We start from the raw sequence: 27,201 nt of genomic DNA on the forward strand, positions 1-27,201 counted from the left end.
GTTAAATAAGTCATTGTTTAACAAGTCCAAGGTGTTAAAAAATCGGAATGCTCACCGTTTACTCTTTTTCTCCCGTATGTCCAGGAAATATACGACAAAACGTGTTTAAAACAGTAAAAATTGAAAACCTACTTAAAACTCCGTTTTAAATGCATTTTTGCTATCAGTGGTAGAGAGAGAGAGAATTAGAAATTGAGCTGCCTTTACATTCTCTTCTTTTTGTTTTTTTTTTTTTGGGGGGGGGGGGTCTTTGCTTTTCACAATGTCTTTGGCCTTTTCTTATTTTATAAAAAAAACAACAGTGATTCCACCCAGACACATACACAGGAGCACGCAAAATTACTGTCCCACCTCTTCTAAAATAAGAAATCTTATCCAGTCAATATTCATGTGCACTCTCACTAGCCCAGTGCTAGTGTAGGGACTACTTGATCAGGTGGGGATCTCTTGCCCTATGTTTATATACTTAGAAGAGGTAAAGTTTTTTGGTTTCTTGGTACACCCATGGAAGCAACTTTCTTAGTACATCCATTGAAGCTTACTTGCGGTGACCTTCTAATATGTCACATGGAAGAATGTTTTTGCCAATCTAAGCAATGAATAGGAAGGCTATGGTCTAGATTGGCCACATGTCAATTGCCACAACAAAACTCAATCATTTACTCTCATGTACTTTTAGCAACCATTTGATTTTCAAAATATGATGAATCTTGCTTTCATATGATCAACTCTTATTGAGTTCAAATTTGATAGGTAATCAAGAATCAAAGGATCTACTAGTACACAGATCTATCGTGTGTTGGATATTAAGTCTAACAACCTAAATCCTACAGTCGGATGAGTACTAGATCGACTTATATAAATAACAAAATCTAATGAAATGACCCAATTCTTTTAGGTAAATAGACTCGAAAGGTTCCTTACTCACATGTAAAATCTCAACAAACAAAATTTGTCAAGTGACAAATAAAGGGTTTGGAAATTAGGACTCTGAGAGAATGCATAGTAATGATCAACATATCCACAGGAGAATATTTGTTTAAATTAATCTATGAAATTTAACATGCAGCTAATAAGGCATGTGCTAGCTATCCAACAATCATAAATGCTACATCATCATTCCATGTAGCGCCATGAGATGGGTCGCCTTGATAAGCTTATCGAGGCGGCAATTCAAATAAGGTCTTGCTCATATATTTGGTTTTATAGGAAAAAGAAAGCTGCTAGGCTATGTGATGCCTACACCTAGATTATAGGAACTGTAAAATGACCATCTCGTCCCCATGAAATGAAAAATCTCATCCTATTGGATGCGAATTTTTATCCTCTCCTGTTACTGCACGGTGCAGTACTGCATTGTGCGGCACCGCAGAGGCCATGTGGCACAGCAAGCCCCACATGGTGCACATAGCCTCTGTAGCCACCGCACGATGCATTACTGCACCGTGCAGTAACGGGAGAGGATAACAATTCATTGGATGCCCCCTTGCACACTCTCATCAATTCTTATACTGGTTTAGGGCACACAACCTAGCAGTGAACAACCCCCCCCCCCCTCCCACCACCACCACCACCTTTTTTTTATTTTCATTTTCAACCTTCCCTCTCTATCCCCAATCTCCTCCCCCTTTGTTTCTCTTTCTATATCTTCCTGTGCTCTCTCTCTCACACACACAGCAAAACCATCCAACTTTGTCGTAGTCTGTAGTCAGCTGTTCATCTATTTCAATCCTCTTGATCGACCCAAGGGATTAAACCTGGGGTGATTCACTCATGATTTTAGTGTACGGTATCGGAACAAGTATGGGTAACCTGCAAACCCGATCCAATATCGATACAATATCGGCTTGGATTGGCTATATTGGATAAAATTACCCCTGAATATCCTTAAAAATGAGTTTTTTGATCATTTTACCCCTTATCCGTACCGTGCTACCAATACGATATCGATGACTAGTAAAATCAGTACATATCGCCCGATACGGGGGATCCGATACCCAAACTTAGAACCATGGATTCACTTTAACCATATTAAGAAGGAGAATTTAGGAATTTAAAATTTTAAGGGAGAAAAAGAGATAAGAGTTTAAGTTAAAAGTATATTTTTTGAGAGAATTACAAAAGAAGTTGGGGAATTTGAGTACTTATGAGCAAGTAAAGGGATTTATAAAAAAAAAAATCGCTTTTAAGTTTTAATAAAATGGACGCAGTTATTTTGTAGAAAGGTGAAACGATGAAGCCAGCAGTTCGTTCCCGTCCGGCATTCACTGTTCAAACTTCAAACTTCAAACTTCAAACCGTTCCCCATGTGAAGAAATGCCGCGAAACAAAGACGAGCTTCCCGCCGTTCGCGTCTATACAGTCTGTGATGAATCAAGGTTTACTTTTGATTCCTCCACGTCCCCCCCTCCCCCCTTGTGACTATACTAACCCAAATGTTTATTTCATTGTTTGGTCTTCTTCGTTTCTCATATTTTGATCTCGACGAACAACAACACATAAACTTTTGTTCAATGCCTCATTGACTTAACCCTAACCAGATAGGCTTTTTTTTTTTGTTTTTTAAATCTTTCGCAGGTACCTGATAGTTAGGAATGTACCAGCATTAGGATGCGGTGTTGAGTTGTTGAAATTGTTCGGATCGTATGGGGAGATAGAAGAGTAAGATTTTCTACTTGTGCCTTTTCTCCCCTCTCCCGATGATGGATATAGAAGTGGAAGAAATTCTTCCTTTATATTGATCAAATTATTTTCATAGTCAAGTCATTCTTAAATTTCATGTCAATCTTTCTTCCCATCATAATCCACTCCGCACGAAGTCACTTGTAGTCCCACCTCTCACCATCACTCTTAGCAGCTTATAAGACATTCCATAGCTTGATGAAAGTAACTGTGATGCTGAAGGCATGAACAGAGCTGCTGAGTTATTAGAACAATCTCTCTCTCTCAAAGGTCCTTCTTTTCCTCTATGCTTTGATCATCTAACAGTTCTAGTCTTACTGTAGTTCAGCATCTGAACCTCATTGATAATTTGATGTTCAGTCCAAGAAGTTCCAATCCTAGTGTGCCCAGTCTATTTAAAGGCTATTTAGACTTTAAAGAGGATTGGCCAAGTTGTAAGGAGTTGGCTAAGGTGTTTCCCAGCTTGACTTCGATTCTGCTTTATGCGATTTTGTAAATAAAGGACGTGGGGTTCATTAGCCCACAATTTTGTTTTGCTGAAAAGTTGTTTTTTCTGCTCCATGCGTGGTGAGGTTCTCCTTGTGGTGAATCAAGGTTGAGTGGTGGTGACTCCAATCAATACCTTGCGGTGGGTAGCCCAAGTAGTTTCCTCTTGTTCCATTACTGTAGATTGGGTCATTCAATTCTTGTCCCAAATCCTGCAAATCGATTTCAGATTCTGTCCCTGCAATACATCAGTCCTACTCTCACTAGGATTGGTGGATGTAAGGTGTTCTACATTGCTGATTTCAATTCTGGTTTCAGAATTCTTTAGTGAAAAGTACCCTAGTTCATATTCTGTTTTCAAAATCTGGTTCTGTTGCTTGGTTGTTACAATCCTACTACAAGTGGGATTGGGTTTTGTGTTACTAGAAGCCTAATCAATTCTTGAGTTTGAGTTCTCTTTATGCTGAAATTAATATCATAGAGTATACTCCTGCTGGGTATATTAATTATGTTTTCTGATCCCTCATACAATTTATAATTTGATCGGGTTTGATCTATCCCACTAGGACTTGTCCACATCAGCAGATCTGACTATCGGATCTTGCTGGAATTTTCAGCTTAGTTTCTACCCTCTAAATGTGACACTCAACCGGACCTATAGTCTGATAATGATTTGTTGATTGTGTTCCATGAGTTTTCTCCTACTTCTGGAAATTATACTCTGTATCAATCTTGTTTGGTACTGGTTTGAACTTGTAAATCAGAATCACATTAAGTGGTATAAGAGCTATGGCAGAGAACAGCTCAAGAACTCCATATCAACCTACTGATCCTTATAATGGAATAATGGAGATGTTACAACAATTGACTACTGATCAAAGTAGCATTGTTGATCGGCTGATTGCAGTACAGAACAAAATTACTACCATCCACGGCAGTTTTGCACCTCCTGAAGATGAGACAAGGCACCCGAGACAATCTACAACTAACAATCATACTCAGAGATTCATGGATAGAGGTCCACAAAGGGTTTTCACACCCCAATAACTTTTGAAGACTCACATGCATGCATATTTTAAGGTGGTACTGGTGCACCCCAGCGACTCTTTGATGACTCACAGAAGGTCAAGCTAAAACTGAAGGAGTATAGTGGGACACATGATCCACATATATTCTATGACTGATTGGTAGAATTGGATGATTGACCATAGTTATCAAGGCGTTGCCTAGGTGACGCCTAGGCAGGCGCCTTGGCCCGCCTCGCCTAGATTTTGGACCCTCTCCAACGCCTTGGTCGCCTTGCCACCTTGATACCTATGATTTTGACTGGTTCGAACTCTCTGAAACAAGGAAGATGAAGTTGGCTCGAACTAAATTAATTGGTCTACATGTGAATGGTGGAGAACTTATAGAAGGAAACTTGAGAGTCGTGGCAGAGTATCCACTACATGGGAGAATATAAAAAGAGAACTGAAGGAAAAGTACTTACCACAGACATTCAGAGCTCGACTGTAAGATCAGTAAACTCTATTCGGCAAGGAAATTCATCAGTAGCTGAATACATGGAGAAGTTTGATTCTTTTTCTGCTCGTACAGGAATTGAAGATGATATACAAATTACGATTATTATCCAGGTTTAGATTGAGATTGAAGCTTGATATCAACAAGGCAATGGGCATTACAGATGTTCACAGCCTCCAGGATTGCTTTGAGAAGGCTATATGTGGAGAAGAACAACTGACATCCTCTGTGAGTAGCTATGGGTTTCAAGCTAGGGAGAAGCGGAGAAATTTTCCAGCACCTAGACCCACAAATACAGGTCCTACACGTGCCATAGCTCCTACATGTTTTGATAATAAAGGAAAGATACCTATGACAAGTAGCAACAAGACACAATGTTATCACTGTCAAGAATATGGACATGTTGCAAAGGTCTGTCCACTTACACCAGAAAGTTAATGTCGTTGCTAATATGGAGAAAGATGCTGGTGATGATGCATTATTTCCCTATCCACTTGATGATGAAGAAAATGTTGGTGATGTTAATGAGGACGATGATGTAAATGAGGAGGGATTCTATGGTGTTCATATGGTTAGCCGCATCTTAGTGGCTGAAACCAAGGAAGAGGATTGGTGACATCATTATATCTTTTATACTTGTATGCGGTCAGGAAACAAGCCAATGCAAGTGATCGTAGATAGTTGCAGCTTTGTAAATGTTACTTCTAAGGCTTTTGTAGAGAAGGCAAAATTACAAATTGAAAGGCACCAACAAACATATAAGGTCTCTCTTCTTAATGGCAGTACAAGGTAAATCAACGTTGTGCAGTTTCCTTAAAACTCCATCACTATGAGGAAGAAGTTTGGTGTGATGTTATGCCTATGAAGCTGACAGATGTCTTACTCGGACGGCCATGTTTATATGATATTGATGTGATGGTTGGAGGTATGAAGAATCAGTGTGTGTGTTCCAGTTTAAAGGGAAGTGTACTGCTTTCACCCTATCAATGTCCCAACTGAAGAAGTCAAGCTTAAGCCATTGAGAACTATTGAACCTAGAATGTTCTATATGATTATGTGTTTTGGATATGAAAACCTTATATGATGTGTGTTTGGGTGTTCTAACATGTCTGTTAATGTCCTAAGATATTGATGAAACCCAAGCACTTGAGGTGCAATCATTGATTGAAGAAATGACAAGTTGATTGAAATAGATTTGCAGTCGATGGACTTCCGTGAAGCTAAAGACTGCTTTAGCTTGAAAAACAAATTGAAGAATATATCAAGATGAAAGTGGATCAAGTTGAAGATATCTGAACACATAGAATTTGCTCTTTAATTGTATATTTATGTAATCCTTATGTTGATGTCCACAAGATGAGAAAGCCAAAAGTAAAAGTCAACTGAAGACCTAAATGAACAAACCCAAGAAACTAGGTGGTTTGTCTTAAAAAACTATATGACTTTACTATTCACGGACTTCTGTGGGTAGTGACGGTCATCCGTGCTTACAAAGGAATATTAAGTAAAAAATAAAGATGTCTCTGACGGACAACCGTGCCTTGTATTGATGGTCCGCGGACAGTCCTGACGGACTTTCTTGACTTGCTTCCGTCCTGATAGAGACTAAGGTTTATGAGTCTATTTCCACGGACTTAACCTATAAATATTTAATGTATATTTAATGATACCTCCGTGATAATTCTTTGAGATATTTCTTTCCTGTATTTGCTTTTAGTGTATTAAGAATTCTTTATCTTATTCTTCTGCCTTTGTTAGGTGCAAGCCTATGGATGAAGAAGACTGCGAACCATTTACGGATGTTTACTGGATCAAATTTGTACAGGTCAGCAATGCCAGGTGATTCACATTATTTTGTCTTTATTATAGAGAATGTTGTTTACCCGTATAACATAGTTGTCAAGGCATTGCCTTGGCATCCAGTTGCCTTACGCCAAGCCCCCTCCAACGCCTTGGGTCGCCTAGACACCATGGCAACTATGCCCTATAATATGGCGGATTCCATGTTGTAGATAAATCAGGAAAGTAGAATGTTTAGTCAGCTGTGTTGCTAATCTCCATGGGGACAGTTTCTTCTGTGGTTGATTGATCTGGAAAAACAAACTGTTGGATAGATAGACTACCATTTTTGTTGGTCACATGCCAAATTTCAGAATCTAACTTGGTCAAGATACCCATGTATTGACATCTTTCCGCAATCTTTTAATCTTTAAAACTTTTCTTTCAGATGGTGATTTCTCAACAGCATTGCAGCTGTATTGGCCCTATTGGGTCATGTGGCACACTCTATTTTGGCTGAAATGTGGTTCTTAGTAGGGGAGGGCGGGGTCTACTGGTGCACCTAGTTTGGGCACCAGCTGAGCCTTGATGTGGCTGTTATATGTGCTGCTGAGAGCTACCTCCTCTTCATCTTCATGTCATTATATTGCCTAATTTTTATGTTGCATTTTCACTTACAAAATACAGATACAAAAATCATATAGTGTATGATTACTGGGTTTCATATGTTTGAACTGTTTGGTCACATTTGTTGTAGGTTTGCAAAGAGGAAACTGGATGAGTTTGTTTTCTATGGAAATAAACTGCAGGTCTCTTACGCTACTTATTTTGAGAGCCTTTCTGACACAAAGGAAAAACTAAAAGGCAGGAGAAAGGAAGTTCTTGCCCGATTAAATCGTAAGTTTCTTATCAGAATGATAATCATGGCTTAATTGCAAATCTTTGCTAAGGACTGGGAGGGGAAGAACATGATCTTTGATTACGAAACAAATTTCTAATGTGATGTTCTTTTGAAGTCCCAATCTTTATTCATACGATCTTCCTTATCGCAGCAGGAAGAACCAAAGGGCCTACACCTCATAACGCAGGTGTTGTTAGTGAGTCTTTTGTGTCTCCAGCTCCACCACCATCCAATTGCATTCCCCATCAAATGATATCTAAACAAAGGTAGCATATTATGTTTAGCTTTACTTTTTCTGTATTTTCTCAATTAGAATATTTTCTAGTGGTTTGATATGGAATGGGACCAACCCCACCCACCACCATTCCCAAAAAAAACTTCAATTTATAGGGAGTATGCCGAATCAGAACAGTCTAGTCACATGAATGATCCACCCCTTCTGATGGTGTTATCTAACCAGGTATGTGGCTTTCCTTTTCTAATTAATGGTAGCTTCATTCTTCTTCTTCCACACCAGGGTATGAAGCTTTCTTATGCTGTTGTATTTTTTCCATGTATTTTACATTTTGTAATTAAGTATGCTATTCAGTGAACAGATGTCATTTCGAATACCAACTTATGACTTACATTTATGCTTAAAAATGCCTTAAATTTAGACTGAGAGACAATCATCACTGTGAATTTGTTATATACCAAACTATTTAGGTAGCTGCTCTGAACAGCCGAGTTTCAAAGACTAGGTGAATAACCTGGCTGATATTACTCTGATTTCAATTTTAAGAAAACAGCTTGTCTTGGTATCACACAAGATAGGAACCTAATACCTCTTCAAATCATCTTATGAATCAGTGTGGACCTCTTTTGTCAAGACCAATTAATTTATTGACAAAATCTTGAGCTGGCTATATGCCAAAAGTTATGGTGATGAATGATCATAACCTTCCAATAAATCTCTACTCACTTTCTCTAAAACATGTTTCTTTTTTTTGGCCTTTCCCCTTATTTTTTTATATCTTCAACTTCCATTGTATGCCTTATAAGCAGGAAAGGAAAAATAAAAATGCAGTATATTGACTAGCCTGGCATATATAGGCAATTGGTCTTTCATTGTAAATGATCAAATCATATCAGTCAGCTTTTCTTTATTTTTTTTTTCAACTATTAATGGTGCCCCTAAGATACCATTTGCATATTAAAACTTTTGCCATCATATAACAGTATTTGACTTGATTTATCAAAACTAAATAGAGTTCCTTACTATGCATCTCCTAGGAATAACTAATATTGTCTTCTATCCACAATCTCAGGAGTACTTTTCATCTACATCCATGAATGAGACAGTTCAATTAGTCAGGGAGAAGCTTGATAAGGTAAGAAAAACTATGTGCGCCTTCATTTGCAATTATTTAATCAATTATTATAAATTTAAAAATTCTTCCCCTGTATTAGATTCAATCAAGCACTAAGCATCTGGATGCCCAACCTGCATTTAAGGAACCACGAGTCGACAACAGAAGAAGAATTTGATGAATCCTTGTCCCATTGAAGAACCAAATGCAGTATGGAGATTCTGGTAACAAATGGCATTGCCCAAGCTTGTGATACTCAATTGTGTAACCCTAATTAATTATGCTTCTTGACCTGTGTTCACTATGTGTATATTTATATTCTATCCTTACCCTCCCCCCTTAGAAAAAAAACCCCTTTTTTCAAATTTGACCAGTGTAGGTCTGATATACTCATATACCAACCCAATTGTTTAATTGGTATTTCACCCTTTAGATTTCTTATTTGACCAGATTTGGACCCCAACTCACCCACCATGTCCTTTTAGTCAAATGAACTGATCAAAGTTGACTTTTCATCCATTTTTCATATCTTTCTAGCTGAGAATAGCAAATACCATTCTTTCTTAATAGATGAAGTTACAACTTAATAGATGAAGGCATGGACAACATATTCCCAAAAAATAGATGTTTTAAGTTAGCAAATGCAACTGACTCAACTCTGATATGGAACCGGTTCAGATGCTGGCGGTGCCTTGTTGAGACCTATATACAAGAGATTGGCTCTTGAAAGAGTGCATGTGAATGGACTGCCATTTATGTGCCGATGAGTTCGACGTAGGGACAGAGACTGGATTCAGTAATTTTCCCTCAATGACATACATTGATGTGGATATTTTCTATGAGAAAACACTCGTAGGAGGTTACTAAGTCAGTCTCATATTTCTTATATATGTATGTCTTTCTCCTGCCTTCGTAGGATGGCTTGCCACTGACTTACTTCCGAAGTCAAAACCTGTTTGCTCTTCCCATTGAAGTGCTTGCCCAACAAAAGAGATGGTGGCCCGATCAACCTATGAACCCCTTTACTTGGATTTACAAAAAAAAACAATAAATATAGTCAACAGGTAAGGCAGAAGCGATTCAATCAGCCATTGCTTTCCATAGCTATTCCATCGCAGGGTCATATGGGAGAAACGTTAATCCATCAATTTCCATGATTTGGCCAAACTCAACTGCCCCACTTTGTTTGGGCTTCTGAGCTTTCTGCTTTTAATTAGATGGAGCTTGCATGAGCCAATGACATGAAAATTCAATTTGGGAATATAATTCTAGGCAGGCACATATGGTTGGTGAGGGTTCTCTTAGCAGGCGCTGGTTCTGCCATTAAAGCATGCCTGACGGAGTTGTAATACTATAGACAGGTAAACCCTAAGATCCCTTGCTGCTCATAACATCTCAAGTTACATACCAATCAATGTTGACATGGCAAAACAAAGTATTGAAAAGTTCAAGACTACAAAGAGTGCAAGGCAATGCATGGATGGCTGAGAAATACAGGAATTCATGGACATGTGGGAGGAGAATTGACTGAATACATTACCAATTTTTTTGAATTACTACTTTCGTAGGAAAAACATATCCATCTTGGGTCATTAATGTTTTACCGATCTGCCCCTCTATAGTACAAAGTCGATAATACCTTGGTCAAGGGATGACCGTGGCTAATGAAAAACCATCCCCTTTCCTTATTGGTTTAATTGAAAAAACTCACATACCATGAAGTTACGGCATCATCACGAATCTTGACCACCTTATTTAATTTGAGCCTTTTGAAGGCAGGCAAGCCCTCTCATGTAGTTCACAAAATCATCAGTTACATTGCAATTACCAATTACCGTTCTTTTTCTTTGCTCCTCGTGGTGAGAACTGAGAACACAGTTTGCGTCCTTACAGCAGGGTCCACTTTATTTTTCTGTTTCATACTCAGTATGTAACTGACGTTACACAGGACAGTGGTTAGGGGCAGTTTACCATCTTATTCATCTTTATCTTCTTTCTCATCTTTTTCCAATTACACAGCTTTTAAAAGTTTTGAAGGGGTTGGTGGTATTAGTCTTCAAAATTCGTCGATGATCATATGTATGAAACGATGGCAAAAGAAAGTGAACCAAGCATGAATCAGAGAGAAATATGGAAAAGAGCAACCAGCACCACAATTAGGCAGGAGTCAGGGGCAAGACTAACAACATAGGTTACTAGAGCTGGTGTAGCAAAATATTTCTTGACAGAGCAGGTTCTCCGAGCAAGTAAATATAACACTGTAGAGATAGGAGAAGAAAAGAGAGATTCACAGAAAACAGGGGGAGAAAAAGGGCTACACAAAATGAATAAACATAAATGGTTTCAGCTTGTCAAGGGCCTTGGTTGGTTGTGGCCGGGTCTTGGTACCAACCAAATGCCAGATGCAGACTAACGATGGAGATGTAGATAACATCACCTGTACTAAATAGAATTTGTAATTTTGTATACAGTTCACTGACATGATATTTGTTCTTGTACAATATCCCAACGACCAAATATGTAAAATGGTTACCGCAACCACAGTGCCAGAAGGCAGGCTCAACTTAGTCAACAACTTCTCCACTTCAACCATGGAGTGAGGATTGAATGGAAACAGCATCCAAGACTAAGAGCAAATGCCTTGACACAGCTAAAAATACATGGGAACGCAAAGTGATTCCTCCACAATCCACATATCACGGATAATAGTCAAACTCCAGAACAAAAGAAAAAGAAATAATTTTTTTTTCTGGAGATTCTACATATAATTGGTCCAATCTCAGGACATATATACCTGAACGCTTGAGGTTTTCGCCGACTGGCACACAGGGCAGACATTGGTAAACCCTTCGCAATCCCTACATAAGCAAAGATGCCTACAAGGCCACAACAAGATGGATACCTCTTTGCACTTGCATGCTCTGCAACTCATCTGCTCCTTCAATCCTCGGTTTCTAGAGACTGGGTTCCCCAGCCCACCTGGAACACCTGGTCGGTTATTGTGCTCTATGTATGAGGCTGCATCATCTACTTCACTGTCTCCACAACCTTCCTTCACTTGGTCAGCACCCTGTGCAATGGCCTGCTTGAGGTTGCCCTTCAAAACATTGACCACTGACTCATTGTACTTTGCCCTGTAGTGCCAGGACTGCGCCTCCATGGCCACATGCTTTATTCTCTCCATCAATTCCTTGTTTTTCCGATTCATGTTCTCTATCTCAATCTCTTTCTCACGTAGCTTCCGACCGACTCCTTTCTCTATTCTACTCAGGAACAAAGCCGTGTGTCTCTGCTTCATCTCCCTGACTCCTTTTGCAAGGTGTTGTTCCTGTTTGAAGATGAACCAAGATCAAGAGTCCGTTCAAATCTAAGGTACTAAATGTGACAACAGAAATAATGTATTTACTACTCTTGCCAATTACAGAATCAACAATTGTAGAAGGAGCATATAATGGAACTTGGATACCGAAACCCATACCCCATGTATTGACATAGGAACCTCATAGGTCTCCCTATATGAACACTGATAGCTCCACAGCAAGTGGTAGAACATACTACTAGTGAGCTTGAGAGCAAGTAGAGGAGAAGAAGGGAATGGTTTTCCTTCATGGACGTCAAGGGAGGTTTGCCTTCACAGTCACCTTCTTTTGAGCCACGTGGAGGTCTCAGCTCAACAAAGCAACCATTGAATAGATTGTGGACCCCATGGTTAACCAAATGTCAAACCATATGTTCCTTCATTTTTAAGGCTTAAACTTTGTGTTTTTAATGGTCAAACTGAAGTAAGTTGGCCCCAAGCAGCCAAAGATGAATTTTCAAACCCTCATCTCCATGTGAACAACACAATTGGCTAAAAAATTTCAGAGATGGATAGTAATATGGAAAAAAATGTTCATTCAAAATTTCAGAAAGAAAACTAATCTGCGACGTGGCGATGCTGACCGTCAATACAAGCCTCCCTTCATGTGAGCATATACAATTTTCCCAAATTATTATTAATATTATTAGGGTCAAGTTTCTCTCCATGGACATATTTACATAAATAGTAGGACAAACACCTATTTCTGCTACATGGCATGTATAATGGGGGGACGAAATTTTGTGGACAGGTAGATCTCAAGGTCACCTATTCACATGTCAAGTTTCAGTTCAAAAGTCATTAGCCACAAGGCAAACCAAAGCATTGAAAAATTAAGGACTATCAAGAGTGTGTACATGAATGCTTGGACGACCGAGAGATGCATGGGCATACACGCGAGGGTAAATGATTAATTGATTGATTGATTGTCCCCTCCCCCCCCCCCCTTTTGGGGATTTGCACCAAAAAAAAAAAGAGGTAATTGATTGAATTTGAGGCTGGAATTTTACACGTGGCATAATTAAGTGTACTTGTCCACCTGTTATTTATATGTGCACGTCAAGTAAACTTTGCATCATCATCATCATCATTATTATTAAAATCTAAGGAGCAACAATCGTTCATGCTGATGGTGGGGACATAATAGGATGCAATCCATAAAAAGATGTGTGAGTTTATCAGGAGTAGTTTTAATACCTGAACTCTGATATAATGGTCGAACTCCTCCTTCTGCCTATCAATCTCAGTTCGGAGATTGTCACCAAGGGATGAGATGACAGGTAGGGCTGCTGCCATACTTCCACTTGCGGAAGTAACAGTGGAGTTCCTTTCATCATCATCATATGACAACCTCAGCCCAGTTGATACAGGGTTTGGGTTAGGAAAACTAGGAGACTGATCAGCCTCATCTTGACAAAAGTTAGTGTTTAGGGAGATTTGAAGCCTCTGCTGCCTCAGAATGTCTTCTCCCTCCCTACCCCGTTTGGCTGGGCGGTTCATAGCAGTGATATGCTCATTTCCAACACAGCTCACTGGATCAACACTACAACCAGCTGGGACTGCACACAGATTGGAAAAAGAAAAAAGGTTACCTTTGGAGATCAGCTCAACCACATAATATTTAAGAAGATTCAAGAAAAATTACAGATGCTAGCCAAGTAGAGGTAGAGAGTGAACAAGAAAGAGAAATCGACTTTAATGATTGGATCCAATAAAACAAAACAATGCCGAACTGGATAAAAAAAATTGAAATTGAAAAACTATTAGCTACAAACACTAAAGTGCCCTGCTCCTCTCCTACGACCTGCCCCACCTCCCTCCCTCCTACCCAACACAAACAGGGGCGAAATGACCGGTCTACACTCTGCCCGGGTGGGGTCCATTCAAGTTTGTGTCTGGTAGGAGGGAGGGAGGGAGGGAGGTAGGGCAGGTCGTAGGAGAGGAGCCAGATCCAACACTAAATAGCAGTGAGGGCATTAGAAAGGGAGCATTACGGTGTCAAGCAGCCGGTTGTGTCTGTTTTCGGTTGTTTTTTTTCCTTTTTTGCATATCCCAGGCCAGCCAAAACGAGACTGATAATTGTTCAGTCTACAAAATTCAAACCAAAACCGATAGCTATTGGTCCGGTTGTTTCGATTTGTTGTCGGGTTTTTTTTTTTACAGCCCCTTATCGGTTCAGCCTCGGTTTTCCATATATATAAAAAAGGAATATAAGTAAAAACATATTGCATTTTACCTGTTTTTGTCGCTCATTTCCGATTTCGGTCCAAATGGTCGATTTCAGTCTTTTAATGGTTTCTAAAAACCAAAATCAATACCAGACCTATAAGGAGTTCGGTCGGCCGGTTTCGGTTCGGTCAAGTCAGTTCAATTGGCACTTTAGGGAGCATGCCCCATGCAAGTGTGATTTAATCTCTGTAATTCTCTTTCTAACTCCATCCTCTTGTAAGAGAACATGAGAAATTGTCCTCTGGACATCATCCATCTCTCATACCCCTTACCCCTTTTTTTTTATTCCTCCTTCCCTTTGATGCAGATTCATCACCGAAATGGGCTTATTTTATTAGGAATAAGTCTAGGGTTGGGTTATATACATGTTGGACCTTTGATCCCATGGGTTTTCTATGTGATTGGCCACTTTTATGGGCCTAAAGTTGGGGTACATGAGTTGTGTACGGGATTAGCCCTATACTTAATTTATTTTCATGTTTCTAATGTTTTAAATTGAACCGGTCCAAAGCTGGTTTGAACTAATGGTTCAATTTAAGTGATTTCATTAGTTTTTCTTTTAGTTGTTTAGTTGAGTTGGATTATGACTCTATTTTGAGTCTATTTCAGTTTCCTAATCAGTTTAAGTTACATAGTAGATTAAGGAATGGGTTAGGCCTTTCCTTTTTAATGTAGGAGTATAATTTTGAGTCTTTTATATACGGTTGTAAGGGGGCCAAGTATTAGAAATGAATTTGATTAATAAAAATAGCTTTTGCTTGCTGCCATTGCTGTTGCTGCCTTGCTCTATTTAGTGTGCCTTGTGAGTAATATCAAAGTGAAGGGACTGATGGATCTCCAATTGACTCCTTGCGTCTTGCAAACCGGGAGGATATGTTATAAGGGATTGGAGGATCTCCAATCGACTCCTTGCATCTTGTAGATCGGGAGGACCTGTTATTTTTCTTCAAGCTGCTGCCATTGAAGACCTGCCTTAACCAAGCTGTTACTGTTATTAGTCATCCCCTTCTTCTCCTATCCTCTAACCTGCCCCATTCGATCCCCATTGCCAATACTCAATCCTTACTACCTTCCTCATCCACCATTAATACCATAGATCCATTAGAACCCTAAAACCTGCAACTATTCTTCTTCCCTTCGAGATCACATGCAAGATGATTTTCGAAAGAATTCAGCCCAGCCAAATCTAACCGTTAGAACCTGCTAAAATTTTGATTGAATCTTCCTCTAACCCTAAGAGAGACTCGATCCAAATTTCAGTACCATCCACCCAGCCGATTGTCTGAAATTACACTTTTACCCCTCTCTCCTACTTCTACTAGGAAACCTCCATAACTCCAGATCTAACCATCTGATTTATCTGTAACTTTCAGCATATATTCCCCTCTACCCTACCCACCCTCGACCTAAATATTCAGCCCATTCAACCACCTCATTTCCTGTTATTATAATCCTAGATTCCCTCATCTTCCCCCTTTCAAAACCCTAATCCTAGTTGCTGCCCAAATCCATCTAACCTATTTTTAGCCATCCAAAACCCATAAAACCTAGTTCATTAGACTCCCTTACACCTGCCTAGCTTTACCATATAAGATACATTCCCATTATCCTAACCCTAATCCGAAAATTGACCTAAAACCTCAATTCTGCCCCCATCGAACCAACAGCTCAACAAGACCTGGTTTTCTGGCTCCTAGTAGGTCACCGACCTATGTAGGACTACATTACCCTTCCTTTCAACAATTTAGGTTTATGGGTAGTTAAGCTTAGGATGAAGACCCAATTCTTCCTACTTCACTGTCAGAAAGGTCTGCAACTTCCTGTCAACTCAATGCTCATTCAAATGTGGAGTTGCAATGACATCTGAACTGCCAAGTATCTAAATGAAAATCAACCAGAAATAACCAACATGCAAATTTGGTGAAAAGGAATGTTCATGCCAGGACTTCGGGGAAGACTTCCAATCATTATTTTCCCAATGGCGCAAACTTGAGGTACATGGGAACTTCGAATTTGATGGACCATCAAGATAATATTCCAAAGCCGAAGTAATTGAACCTTTTGCATTCGAGTGGATGCTCAGAAAGAACATAGCACACAATTTGGGTAAGTCCTTAAATGAATTTTACAGTCATCCAGTTGAGTCCAGACAAATAACTACATACACCTATTACATTGTTGGTAAGAACACAATTAGGCAAGTTCATCAATCGAATTGTTATGATCCCTCAGTTAATATGAGTTCTGTCCAAGATTTCCTCGGTGCAGTTACAATCCCCCCCCCCCACCATGGTAACCTATCGGGATGGCCTTGACCTCCTTTTCTCCTGCGCACAAAAACACTTTATGGCCCAGGCTTCCATACCAATCCAGCCTTCATCATAGGCTAGCATAGCAGACAATAATGCAAAATCCAGGTAGGGGGAGGGGAATGCTAAATCTGAAGCAAACTGTTAGGCTAGTTCCCATGGAGTGAGTATAGTGCTTCCCTTTAAAAATACAGAACATGCAGAAAGTACAGTTTTTTCTCCATCATTGACTTGAGAATGATAAGCTCAAGCTGCATGGCAAGGATTATATGCAAAAGAGACAATAAAAGGTAACTAAATATTAAATTAGATACAAGATATCAGTACAAGCATGCACAGAATATAATTGAATATTGTTATCTATGTAATATAATTCTCTAATCAAATGTACAAGGAAAGAACATGTAAAGAACGGCAGAGACTATGTTTTTGGGAGAACTTACAGTTCCCAAATAACTGCAACTGAGTGTTGGCATCAGCTGTGCTGCAGTCATACTGAAAGCAGTTGTCCTCAAGGAAAGTAGGGAAGATGGGATTACCGGTATCACCACCAAACATCTTCCTAGTAAAAACTAAAGAATAGGCATTAAGGCAGATTACATATTAGAGTCTAAAGATTCTTAACTACAATATACAGTAGTCAAGCAAGATACCTGAAAATTTTAATGTGCTGAAGAAGATTATAAGAAGAACAAACCGATTGAATCTACCTGCACCAAAAAATAACTCCATAAATTCCCAAATCATCAAGGACAAAAAAAAATGCATACAAGCCTCACAGAGATAAATCAATTGGATAACATGGAAACCAACGCATTCAGTCAATAAACTAACACAAATAAAAGAGCAAGTTGAAGCTCTACTCCTTCAGATCGATAAATAAAACACAAAATCAGTAGGAAAATATGCTTCCCTACACTGATCATCACTCGAAACAACTGACAGAAATCGAAAAACACAAACACGGTAAAATTAGATTCAAAGTTCAAAAAACAAACATGATAACTGCATCAGATCCTCTTAATACACCAGCCAAATCAACACAACTGAAGAAAAAAAAACTATACATTACAATACCTCCAAATGCGAGGGTTAACAACCAACCATCAACAGTCTAGAATCCATATTCTTTTCGCCACCGATCTGAAATAGCAGACGACAGAAAAACGTAAAGCATCAGAAGAACCGATTCGAACTCTGATGACACAGTAATAGCAATGATATGATAGCAATCGTTAGAAAGATTATTTTGATTGAGAAGGAGATCGGAGGGGTGAGGGAGAGGAGATAGAAACCTTGTTGTATTCGATATTGATGAAGATTAATAGTAAGTAATTTTCGGTTACGAAAACCGCTTTCCGTTCTGAAGATCCAAAAATACCTCCGTTGTAGCGTCGGACACCACCAAGATTTGGAATCGTTCATCTCTCTTTCCTTCTCTCCCTCCCACCAGTCTCTTTTTTTTTTTCGTTTTCCCTTCAGCAATTTGATTTTTTTATTTCTGTTATTAATTATTAATTTACTTATATACCCTTTCTCCCAGAACTGCATTGCACTTCTTTATATCCTTTCCACGTAACTTTTACTGACTGAAATACCCTTCAATGGATTAATTTATTTTTATTTTCTTGGGTAGAATCTATGGATTATCAAAAAGACAAAAATATTTTCAAGAAATGCATCCTCTGAATTCTCGAGTAGATAGTAAAGTAACACCTAGGTCTTTTTTTTGTTTTTTATCCAAGATTTGGTTAGAGCAAGAGCAACAAATTCTTACACCTGAAGAAAGTTTTCTCAATGTAATCCCTAAATTTTATTACATGTTTCAATGTTATTTTACTACAGAGACAAGACCTTCCTAGCTAAGAAATTGACAACAAAGTTGGATTCCCTAGAAATAAAAGCAAAATTACAAGATAGAAGACGAGGAACAAGGAGCTGAATGTCCAATATGATCGGTTGCACAGATGATGGAGGAACCTTAGATGAGTTGTGGACTAAGGATATCATCTTCTTATTATCCGATTCCACTTCCACAGAGTGCAACCCCAATGCAATTGCTTCAAGAATACTTCCACAATCACCAAGGCTTCACCTTCTAAAATATCCTCAAAATAGTTGTTCTCGGAAGAGGCAAAGATTGGCTTCCCTTTATGGTTTCTAATAATAATCCCAATTCCATATCTTCGGCTCTTTGGATTTTTGGATGCATTATAGTTTATTCGGCACTAGGGAACTGTACTGAACAGAGAATTGCGAAAATTTTTAGCATATGACCTTTTTCATATGAAAACAAATGGTGCTAAAAAGATTAATAGGACATAATTCATTGATTTATCCACACATGTGTGGGCTTTGGTAGCCTAACAGGTAACAACAAGGAAGTTGCCCAGCCTCCTATCCAAACATCCACTTATTAATTAAAGGCCATCAGATCTCAACCGTAAAAAATCCAATAAGATAAAGGGCCTAGTTTCCCTCTACCCAGGGCCACGGTGAAATTCCTTGGGCCACGGTGAAAGGAATTTCATTCACCGAGGGGCAGGAATGGGCATCAGGAGGATATTTTGGAACATACTAAAACCCTGGGAGGGGTTTGTAAACCTTAGGATGGTGGGTGAACCGTCTGCCCTCTATGGGTGGAGAAAAACTTTGTCCTCAGATAAAAGTAAAAAAATATACTAAAACTTGTCAAACATGCAAGTGGACAATAAGAGATCTCTACTTGGTTGCATGTTCTCTACTCAAGCGTTTGGGCCAATGGGTGAGCACGCCTGAGTATCTACCTAGGTCCCAAGGACAAAAGCGTCATCTCATGGTGTCGTGTGAGAGGGCATAGGAATCACCACCGAATAGAGATCTTTTCCCCTAAAAACGTTGGAAAAAGTTTTGCTTTACTGGTAGAGAAGAAAAGGATTCCCTTTTTCCATAGGTAATGTTACCTTATGATTGGACTTTTGGTCTATCATTAACTCTCACACACATATTGTCCATGGCTATGAATATCCATCGTAGGTTCAATCATATGATTTAGATCGATGTTTTAAAAAACGGGATTGTGAATCAAATCAATCAACACCAAATTTTATACTAACCGAACAAAATTGATTAGAAACGGCATAGAATCAATGAATCAATCGAAATCAGCTGAGTCAGTAATGATATATTTTGATCCAAATTGATCGATTTATTAATCCAAATCCCAATTTTTGAAAGAAAAAATCGCCTATATCTATGAGATAAGAAAATTAATTACAAAACAAATAGATTTGATTTTGTTTACAATAGTGGTTTAGATGGACATAATGAGGGGATTCTTCTTTCATCATGGTCAAAGGAGGGTATTGGCAATGTGTGCCCAATCCCATGTGGCAAAATTGTCCAATACAATCTGATATGACTGATATGTATTAAAATTGGCCGATATAGATACAGATGCGACACCAATATTTTTTGTTTTAGAAATGGAAAGGATTATATAAATAAAAGGGAATAACATCCTAATATAGTTTTTTATTTTATGAAATACATCCTAATATAGTTGGAAATGGAAAGGATGGATATAATGAATCGGGTTTTTGCTGAGACTTCAAATAAAAAAAGGCTGAGACATATAAAGAGGGATACTTTGGTCAGATGAAGTATAAAATGTAAAAAGACCTAAGATGTCATTTAAAATAAAAACAAGGGCATTTAAATAGTTACGGGTTATTGAGTGCCCAATTGTTTAATGAATCCGTCATCTGATCGTCATCATCGACGCATCCCTCCATCACAAGTCTAAATTTGGCAGTAGAAGTTCGGTCGTAGTGGTCTGTCCAAGACCAATCAATAAGAATAAATCCGGGAAATTTACACATATTACCGTGAGGTTTGACGAAAAGATATTTTCACCATAGTTTTGAAAAATTCTACATATCCCTTTGAGGTTTGCCGGTAGTAACAAATAAGTTCATTCTGTCAATTCATGACTAACAGTGTTAAAAATCAGAGGGGAACTGACAAAATTACCCTTGCAAAAAAAAAAAAAAAAACTCATCTTCCCCAAATCGATTGGGGAAGATGAGTTGCAAGTTTCAAAACCCTTTCAGCCCATCTTGTCATGAACTCCGCTCAGCATCTTAGCACAGTATTCAAATAAGCTACCATCGAAGCAGCGCCGCCCAGCTTCTTTGGATAAGAAACCATCTTCATCTCTTGCAAGCACATACAGAACTGCCCTTTCCAGCTCAGTTGCAATCCTGCCAAAACCCAACAAAATTAATTAGAGATTTTATTCAATCTGATGTGAATTTAGGGGAAGGTAACATATATCGAAATTGGGAACGAACCAGCCAAAGAAATCAAAGACAACCCTGTTGCCCTCAGTCATGTTCCATATCTCCCAAAATGTTAATTTATCAGGAACTGTTCGCGCATACTTGCTGAAAATGTTTTCCAGATTCACTAGAACAAACCTTCCTTCAGTATCATAAGTTCCTGAATCACTTCCATGCTTAGATTTGTGTATGTTTCGAATGTACATGGGACAGAAAGGAGATGGAATCCACCCAGGCAAAGTTGGGTAACTCAAGGCAACATTGATTACAATTGCCATCACCAATGATGCGATCATATTGAACCCAATTGCACGCAGGCCCCAACCTCTATTGGAACATAAGCCACCCCACTTCCTCTTCTTCTTCCACATTGGCACTTATCACTTGACCGGCTGCTGGTCCTTCGACCTCCCCCTTCTCCAGATGTCATGCTTGTGGATTCTCTGATTAATCGCTGATCAATTCTGGGCTTAGTCCGTTGGAGTCTTAGGGTTTTGTTTTATGTAGTTTGGTCCTGCAAAATGTCAATCTCTGGTGAGGGAGATGGGTCGGTAGTTACTCCGAATCTCTGCTGCTTCGTTTATCTGCTTTGTTTGTCTTAATATGTATTCTTTCCACTTCAGCTCTTACATGGAAAATTTTCGTAATAGCCCAAATTAAGAGCTTTTGGTTTTTTGAAAATTACAGTCTGGTTGTACCTAAATCGGGAATCCTTATTCTTCCTCTTCTGATTTTTTGGAAGCCCAAAGTATGCGTTTGAGTATGCCGTTGAAATTGAAGCATTTAGGGTTAGGGTTTAAGAGATTGGTTATGGAGCAAATAAATTAAGGATTCATTCCATGTCCATGGAAATGGCTACTAAGAAAGGAAGATGGCTGAGACCTGGGTTGGGTGAGGGACTTTGGGTGGACACAGAAACAGAGAGAAAGAGAGATCAAGGAAGAAGAAGATGATGATGGGATTGGATATTGATGATCAGTGATGAGACTTGAGAGATGAGTAACAAAATCTAAGTTTTTGTTCCTTACAAGGATACCTACAATTCATCTTCTCTAATCTTTTTTTCTCTTTCCTTGAAGGGGCATTTTTATCACTTTATCTTTTGATTTTAACAGTGTTAGTCATAAACTAACGGAATGGATTTATTTGTTATCATTTTCTAAAATTGAGGGGTGAAAATATCTTTTCGTCAAACCTCAGGGGCGGTACATGTAAATTTTCCAATAAATCCCCTACACAGTACACACAGATACATGGGATCAAGACTATAACAAGCCTTTCTAAAGTTTCTATAAATCCCTATAATTATTTCAAAACCCTCGACCCATCATCTCGTGTTTGCTCTTTGCGAGAAAACCAGAAAGCACTGCTCACCGGCATTTTTATCTCCCTCGATTTCGGCTCCGACAGACTTCTTCCGACTACTAAGGCTGCGGCGAGTGTTCCTCCAACTATCCTGGCTCTGTCAAGGTAAGTAAAATATTAACTGGTTTTCTTCTTCTACTTCTCTGTTTTTTTTTTTTTTGTTATCAATGCTGCTGCTCAATGCTTCTTCCTCTTCTTCTTGTCCTTTTTTTTTTTTAACGAACTAACGATGCGGCTTCTTCTTCTTCTATTTCTCTATTTTTTTACGATGGTGCTGCTGGGTGGGATAGCATGCATATGTACAAAATAATATAATAGCTAATCCTAATGGATGCGAACTGCTCTCTTTTAGGGAATTTGTATTTATCTTCTTAAGAAATGATATAGCAACCAAGCTAACCATTTACGTATCAGTGAATAAAGTCATAAACAGCTTGGGCGTACAAAAGGCCTTTTAATTATTTTTTTTTAACTAGTCAGTCATACAAAGACTATTGATATAGACCTTGCTTAACCAATATAAACCAGTAATGCTGAATTACTTTTGCTATTCTTTGGTTGAAGTTGTAGAGTTTGTTTATGTTCTTGCTGTATTACTATTACTGGAGTTGTCTATGTCTTGGATTCAGATAGGATAAATCCTTTTCCAATTCAGCCAGCCATCCAAACTGGTAGCATAGAAGGAGCCGATTGTTGATGGTTTCCTTTATTATAGCATAGCTGCTCTGCTGTTTTAAATCTTTGCATCTGTTGCTATCAGTTTACTGTTCTGAAACTCTTTCTTAGCTTCTAGCACTATCGCACACAATTCAGGGTCAATCAGGGCCAGGTTAGGGAAAACCCTGGCAGAGTCGAGCTGGGTTGAGGGTATATTAGGCCCCGGCAGGGCCGGGCTGGGCTTGAGTTTAGGTTAAGGCCCCTAGGGTTGGCTAGGGTTTAGGGCAGGCCCGGCCCATTGACACCCCTAGGTCCCACTGGTAAGTTTCTGATATCCAGTGAACAGGGAATGTGTTGATCAAAGACTAGTAGCCTTAAAGAAAAGTCATACTTTTTTATGTTTGATGAGATACTTTTATTTATATTTTGATATGTTAAATAATAATCTTATGAGATGTAACAGGGTATTATATTGTGTTTATTTCAGTTGTGAGGTTTCCTTTTGTTAAAATCATAGTCTACATGCTATTATTTTATTTATTAGGTGGTGAGTGTCTGTTACATAGTGAATATATGCCCATATTTATGCTTATAGAGTGGCTGTATTAAACACGTACCGTATCATTGAAGTATGCATTTTAGTACGTCAGATTTTTCTAAAATTATTATTGCCATCTGACTCGTTTAATTGCCGTACGTATCCGTACCCGTTTATTTCCATTCTCAAACTTATTAACTAAGGTCAATACTACCATACCCTGCTTTGATATAAAGTTTGGTTGACCTTGAAGTCTATCGTGGGAGAGTGTGTTGGTCGACGACCTGAGTGTGGGAGAGAGACTGCAGAGTGGAGGAGACAACGCAGCAGCGACAAGATGATTATTCCTGTTCGGTGCTTCACCTGTGGAAAGGTATTTTCTCTTACAAGTTTAGAATTATGGCATGGATATGCATTAAATATATAGTTCTTTTCTTTTTCGTATGTTTTTTAAAGTCAGATCTTCCTCTTTTAAGGTTAAATTCTTTGTTTTAGTTTACTTTTTTTTTTGTGGATTGAGCATTTCTTTTATGCTGTCTGTAATCTTCGCTTTCTCTTTCCTTTCTAGAGTTAGATTGCTGCATCTAAGTTTTTTGGTTTTTGTTCTGTGTCAATTTTTTCTTAGGTGATTGGTAACAAGTGGGATACATATCTGGACCTCCTTCAGGCCGATTACACGGAAGGGTGATGTCACTTGCTGCTCTGCCTTTTTCAATCTATTTTCCTTTCATTTGAGTTAACGCACACCAGCTTTTCATGTTTTATAATCATCTGGTGTATTCAAAAGTTTTTTGTTCTTCTTGTTTGATGTAACATCTGGCTTTAAGGGTATTGTTTCAGAATGTAGCATTTATTTTCTGTATTATTGATTGATTTACTGAATGGATATGGAGAACAATTTAGGATGGAGAAGCAACCTTAGGAATTTAAGTACTAGCTGTTTGGTCAAAAACAACATTCGTGTGCCCAAATGCATCTGGTTGGGGTTAAGGCCTAGATAAAATTGAGTTGAGTTAGGAGTTCTGTCAGTTCTGTTCTTAGTTCATTTGATACCTGCAACAAAAGGCTTTTACTTCTTTTTGGGTCATACGAGTTGAGTTGAAATTCTATCCCAAACTCCCTTTCCTTAGCTTGTAATTTAGATGGTTGTTGGAATCAGCCACTCTGTCATGGCCATTCCGTTGGCACATGGTTTGGCTTGTGTGAGTGTGCTTGGTGGCTTCAGGATGGGCTTAGTTGAATTGAGTTGAGTTAGGAGTTCTGCCAGTTCTGTTCGTAGTTCATTGGATACCTGCAACAATCACCTTCTACTTCTTTTTGGTCATACTAGTGGAGTTGAAGTTCTGCCCCAAACTCCCATTCCTTGGCTCGTAACTTGGATTGTTGTTGGAATTGGCCACTCTGTCACGGCCATTCCGTTGGCTCTACCATGACACATGGGTTGGCACATGTGGGCGTGCATGGTGGCTCGAGGATAGCTTGTTGTGGGGCATAGAGTGGGAAATGGAGTGCATAAGTGCATTTAGCTTGCATAAACTTGAATCTATCTAATCATGTTCATATCAATTCTATTAAGTTTTTCAACAATTCCTTTTGGCTATTATATGACAAAATGAGAGGGGGGGGGTTCATGTCTCCTTCTGGAAAACTACGAAAAGCATAAAAACTACCTTAAGGGTGGTGTGCCTCACCCTCCTTGGTGCCATGGCTCCTAGCATGGCATCATGACAGACCATAAGCAAGGCTTGGTGGGCATTGTGGCTGTCATAGGCAAGGCATTTTGTGTGGGGTTGGCCTGGCCGCGCATGCATCATAATAGATAAATAGAGGCATTCCATGGGTGGATACCATGGAAGGGCATTTACTAGTTGAAGCGGACTATGAGTGTCTCCCCTGTAGTTTTGGTTATTGATGGGGACCATGTTCAACGTAAGGTGCTTGCATGATGTACCATAGTAAGATTGAGAATGGCAATAATACAGGTACGGATACGTACGGCAATAATACTCTTAAAAAATCCGGCTCAATAAAACATGTATGACAATGATATTGTACATGTTTAATATGGTTGCTCTGTAAAAATCTGGGAGCAAAAATACAGGCATATATTAATTATGCAATAGGCTTGTACACTTCATAAACACAATAATATGTTCTCACATTCTCTTCCATTTTGATTTAGTTAGGATTAATACAAGTGGGAACCTGGGGTTGGCACCTGCGTTTGTCTATCATTGTAAATCATTTTCTTCTGTTGACATGTCTGAGTTGTTTGGTATCAGGTAACTAATTTATATGCATTGAATCCCCATCAGATCTTGAAACTTTAGTGAAACATAAGGAATGATACCTGCATAGATTATTCATACTTTGGTTAGCATGCAGAGATGCTCTTGATGCGCTGGGATTGGTCAGATATTGCTGCAGACGGATGCTCATGACTCATGTTGACCTCATTGAGAAGCTCTTAAACTACAATAGTAATATATCTCTCTCTCTCTCTCTCACATGCACTCACACTTGGACCCCAATCTAGCCACTCATACACCACTTATCATTGAGGTTAGTTTGTGCTCTCTGCACTTCATTAATGAATGGTGTTATTTTGTTTACAGCTTTGGACAAAACTGAGTCCGGTTAACAGAAGGACGACTGCTTATCTTGTATCACAACTCTCCGAAGAACATGGCATAGATATAGCTAGCATGATGGATTCTCTTGTAATGATATATACCTATATTCTGTTAATTGAACATGATATCATAGTGAGACTGCAATGGCTATTTGTTCCACATTTTACCTTGTTTGATTCTAGTTTTTTCTACTTCCCTCGGTAGGGAATTCATTCAAAGGTAAATGGTAATGATGCAAAACCAGTATTTTAAACCTGGTCTCTATAATCTAAACCCTCTCTTAATGGCCACTCCATTAACTGTTTAATATTTCCAGTCATTGGGCTGTGCTTACTTGGCAAGAACTAGGACATGATGTAGAAGTAATTCATAACCTTCTGGGAGGAATTGTGACAAGGGATACTTCTTATGCTAAGAATTATTGCAGTAGTATAATGGCTAGGAGGATTTGAAAGGCACCATGACATTAAAATTTCCAACCCTTAAACCTTGGAATCTGTATTTAGTTTGTTCTTGTTACAGCAAATGGCTTCTGAAGTGTTGATCCAGTTCCAATGAGGTAACCCATTCAAGATGAACCACCCTAAATGGTTTTCAGGAAAATTTAATTGTTAAAACTTTGTATGGCCTTTATCTGCCTACAGCAACAAAGGAAGATTAACTAGTGAATAAGCACTCAAGTAAAGGAAATGAAATGTTTGTGAACTGCTATGAATCATTCTGCCCCAGTTGAAAGCCCACCTGTGTTATATGAACCAGTACACCGACCAACATCAAAAAGTAATGGAACATAAATTCTAGCTGTGCTTTATATTTAACGATTTTAAGTACATTAAACCTCCAATGTGAACAACATTGGGAATTACTGCTACTTGCAAACATCTTTAATGAATTTTTTAATGTCTCTATAGTGTAGATTACAAAACCCCAGCCAAGTTCTACCAAAACAAATAAAATAAAAGACCCCAGCCAAGCAATGTTTGAGAACACTATGACATCCAAGAGCACTCTGATCACAACCGACCATCAACTGCTTTATAGTTCCAAATGATAGTTTTGTCAGTTGTAAACCAGC

The 27,201-nt window shown here is 38.8% G+C and overlaps 4 protein-coding genes across 6 annotated transcripts; 2 read left to right on the plus strand and 2 right to left on the minus strand.

Moving 5' to 3' along the window:
• Positions 1–2,290: 2,290 nt before the first annotated feature.
• Positions 2,291–21,867, plus strand: LOC122652316 (RNA-binding protein 48-like). Of its 2 annotated transcripts, none has more exons than XM_043846025.1 (10): positions 2,291–2,378; positions 2,578–2,661; positions 6,448–6,528; positions 7,226–7,365; positions 7,521–7,635; positions 7,760–7,829; positions 8,677–8,739; positions 8,819–8,967; positions 13,242–13,245; positions 21,855–21,867. In XM_043846025.1, exons 1-8 carry the CDS (start codon positions 2,317–2,319, stop codon positions 8,894–8,896), a joined length of 693 nt encoding a protein of 230 aa, XP_043701960.1. In that variant the 5' UTR covers positions 2,291–2,316; the 3' UTR covers positions 8,897–8,967; positions 13,242–13,245; positions 21,855–21,867. The 2 variants fall into 2 exon arrangements, with proteins under 2 accessions (XP_043701960.1, XP_043701961.1); XM_043846026.1 differs by having other exon boundaries at positions 7,524–7,635.
• Positions 11,139–18,048, minus strand: LOC122652315 (E3 ubiquitin-protein ligase BOI-like). 2 transcript variants are annotated; one of them, XM_043846024.1, is made up of 6 exons: positions 17,910–18,048; positions 17,692–17,757; positions 17,268–17,324; positions 17,058–17,176; positions 13,274–13,635; positions 11,139–12,046 (listed from the first exon to the last, which is right to left on the minus strand). In XM_043846024.1, exons 4-6 carry the CDS (start codon positions 17,170–17,172, stop codon positions 11,498–11,500), a joined length of 1,026 nt encoding a protein of 341 aa, XP_043701959.1. In that variant the 5' UTR covers positions 17,173–17,176; positions 17,268–17,324; positions 17,692–17,757; positions 17,910–18,048; the 3' UTR covers positions 11,139–11,497. The 2 variants fall into 2 exon arrangements, with proteins under 2 accessions (XP_043701959.1, XP_043701958.1); XM_043846023.1 differs by lacking the exons at positions 17,692–17,757; positions 17,910–18,048 and having other exon boundaries at positions 17,058–17,186; positions 17,268–17,367.
• Positions 20,702–21,304, minus strand: LOC122650964 (peroxygenase-like). The gene is made up of 2 exons (XM_043844319.1): positions 20,946–21,304; positions 20,702–20,855 (listed from the first exon to the last, which is right to left on the minus strand). Exons 1-2 carry the CDS (start codon positions 21,302–21,304, stop codon positions 20,702–20,704), a joined length of 513 nt encoding a protein of 170 aa, XP_043700254.1.
• Positions 21,868–23,721: 1,854 nt separating the features above from the next.
• LOC122652176 (DNA-directed RNA polymerase subunit 10-like protein) lies at positions 23,722–26,325 on the plus strand. The gene is made up of 4 exons (XM_043845856.1): positions 23,722–23,866; positions 24,119–24,177; positions 25,879–25,973; positions 26,109–26,325. The coding sequence occupies exons 1-4, from the start codon at positions 23,831–23,833 to the stop codon at positions 26,132–26,134; spliced, it is 216 nt and encodes a 71-aa protein (XP_043701791.1). The 5' UTR covers positions 23,722–23,830; the 3' UTR covers positions 26,135–26,325.
• The last annotated feature ends 876 nt before the right edge of the window (positions 26,326–27,201 follow it).

This window comes from Telopea speciosissima, chromosome 2 (genome assembly GCF_018873765.1).
Source record: "Telopea speciosissima isolate NSW1024214 ecotype Mountain lineage chromosome 2, Tspe_v1, whole genome shotgun sequence".
NCBI classification, from domain to species: Eukaryota; Viridiplantae; Streptophyta; class Magnoliopsida; order Proteales; family Proteaceae; genus Telopea; species Telopea speciosissima.

Bases quoted from the DNA above. Each gene is read 5' to 3' on its own strand.
- LOC122652316 (XM_043846025.1), top strand. From the start codon at position 2,317: ATGCCGCGAAACAAAGACGAGCTTCCCGCCGTTCGCGTCTATACAGTC. The intron at 2,379-2,577 runs GTTTACTTTTGA...AATCTTTCGCAG, and splicing joins ACAGTCTGTGATGAATCAAG to GTACCTGATAGTTAGGAATG. The intron at 2,662-6,447 runs GTAAGATTTTCT...TGCCTTTGTTAG, and splicing joins TCGTATGGGGAGATAGAAGA to GTGCAAGCCTATGGATGAAG.
- LOC122652315 (XM_043846023.1), bottom strand. From the start codon at position 17,361: ATGATTTGGGAATTTATGGAGTTATTTTTTGGTGCAGGTAGATTCAAT. The intron at 17,187-17,267 runs GTATCTTGCTTG...CCTATTCTTTAG, and splicing joins CAGCACATTAAAATTTTCAG to TTTTTACTAGGAAGATGTTT. The intron at 12,047-13,273 runs GTATTAAAACTA...ATCTTCAAACAG, and splicing joins ACCATTATATCAGAGTTCAG to GAACAACACCTTGCAAAAGG.
- LOC122650964 (XM_043844319.1), bottom strand. From the start codon at position 21,304: ATGTGGAAGAAGAAGAGGAAGTGGGGTGGCTTATGTTCCAATAGAGGT. The intron at 20,856-20,945 runs GTTCGTTCCCAA...GGGTTTTGGCAG, and splicing joins GTCTTTGATTTCTTTGGCTG to GATTGCAACTGAGCTGGAAA.
- LOC122652176 (XM_043845856.1), top strand. From the start codon at position 23,831: ATGATTATTCCTGTTCGGTGCTTCACCTGTGGAAAG. The intron at 24,178-25,878 runs GTGATGTCACTT...GTTAGCATGCAG, and splicing joins CAGGCCGATTACACGGAAGG to AGATGCTCTTGATGCGCTGG. The intron at 25,974-26,108 runs GTAATATATCTC...TTTTGTTTACAG, and splicing joins GAAGCTCTTAAACTACAATA to CTTTGGACAAAACTGAGTCC.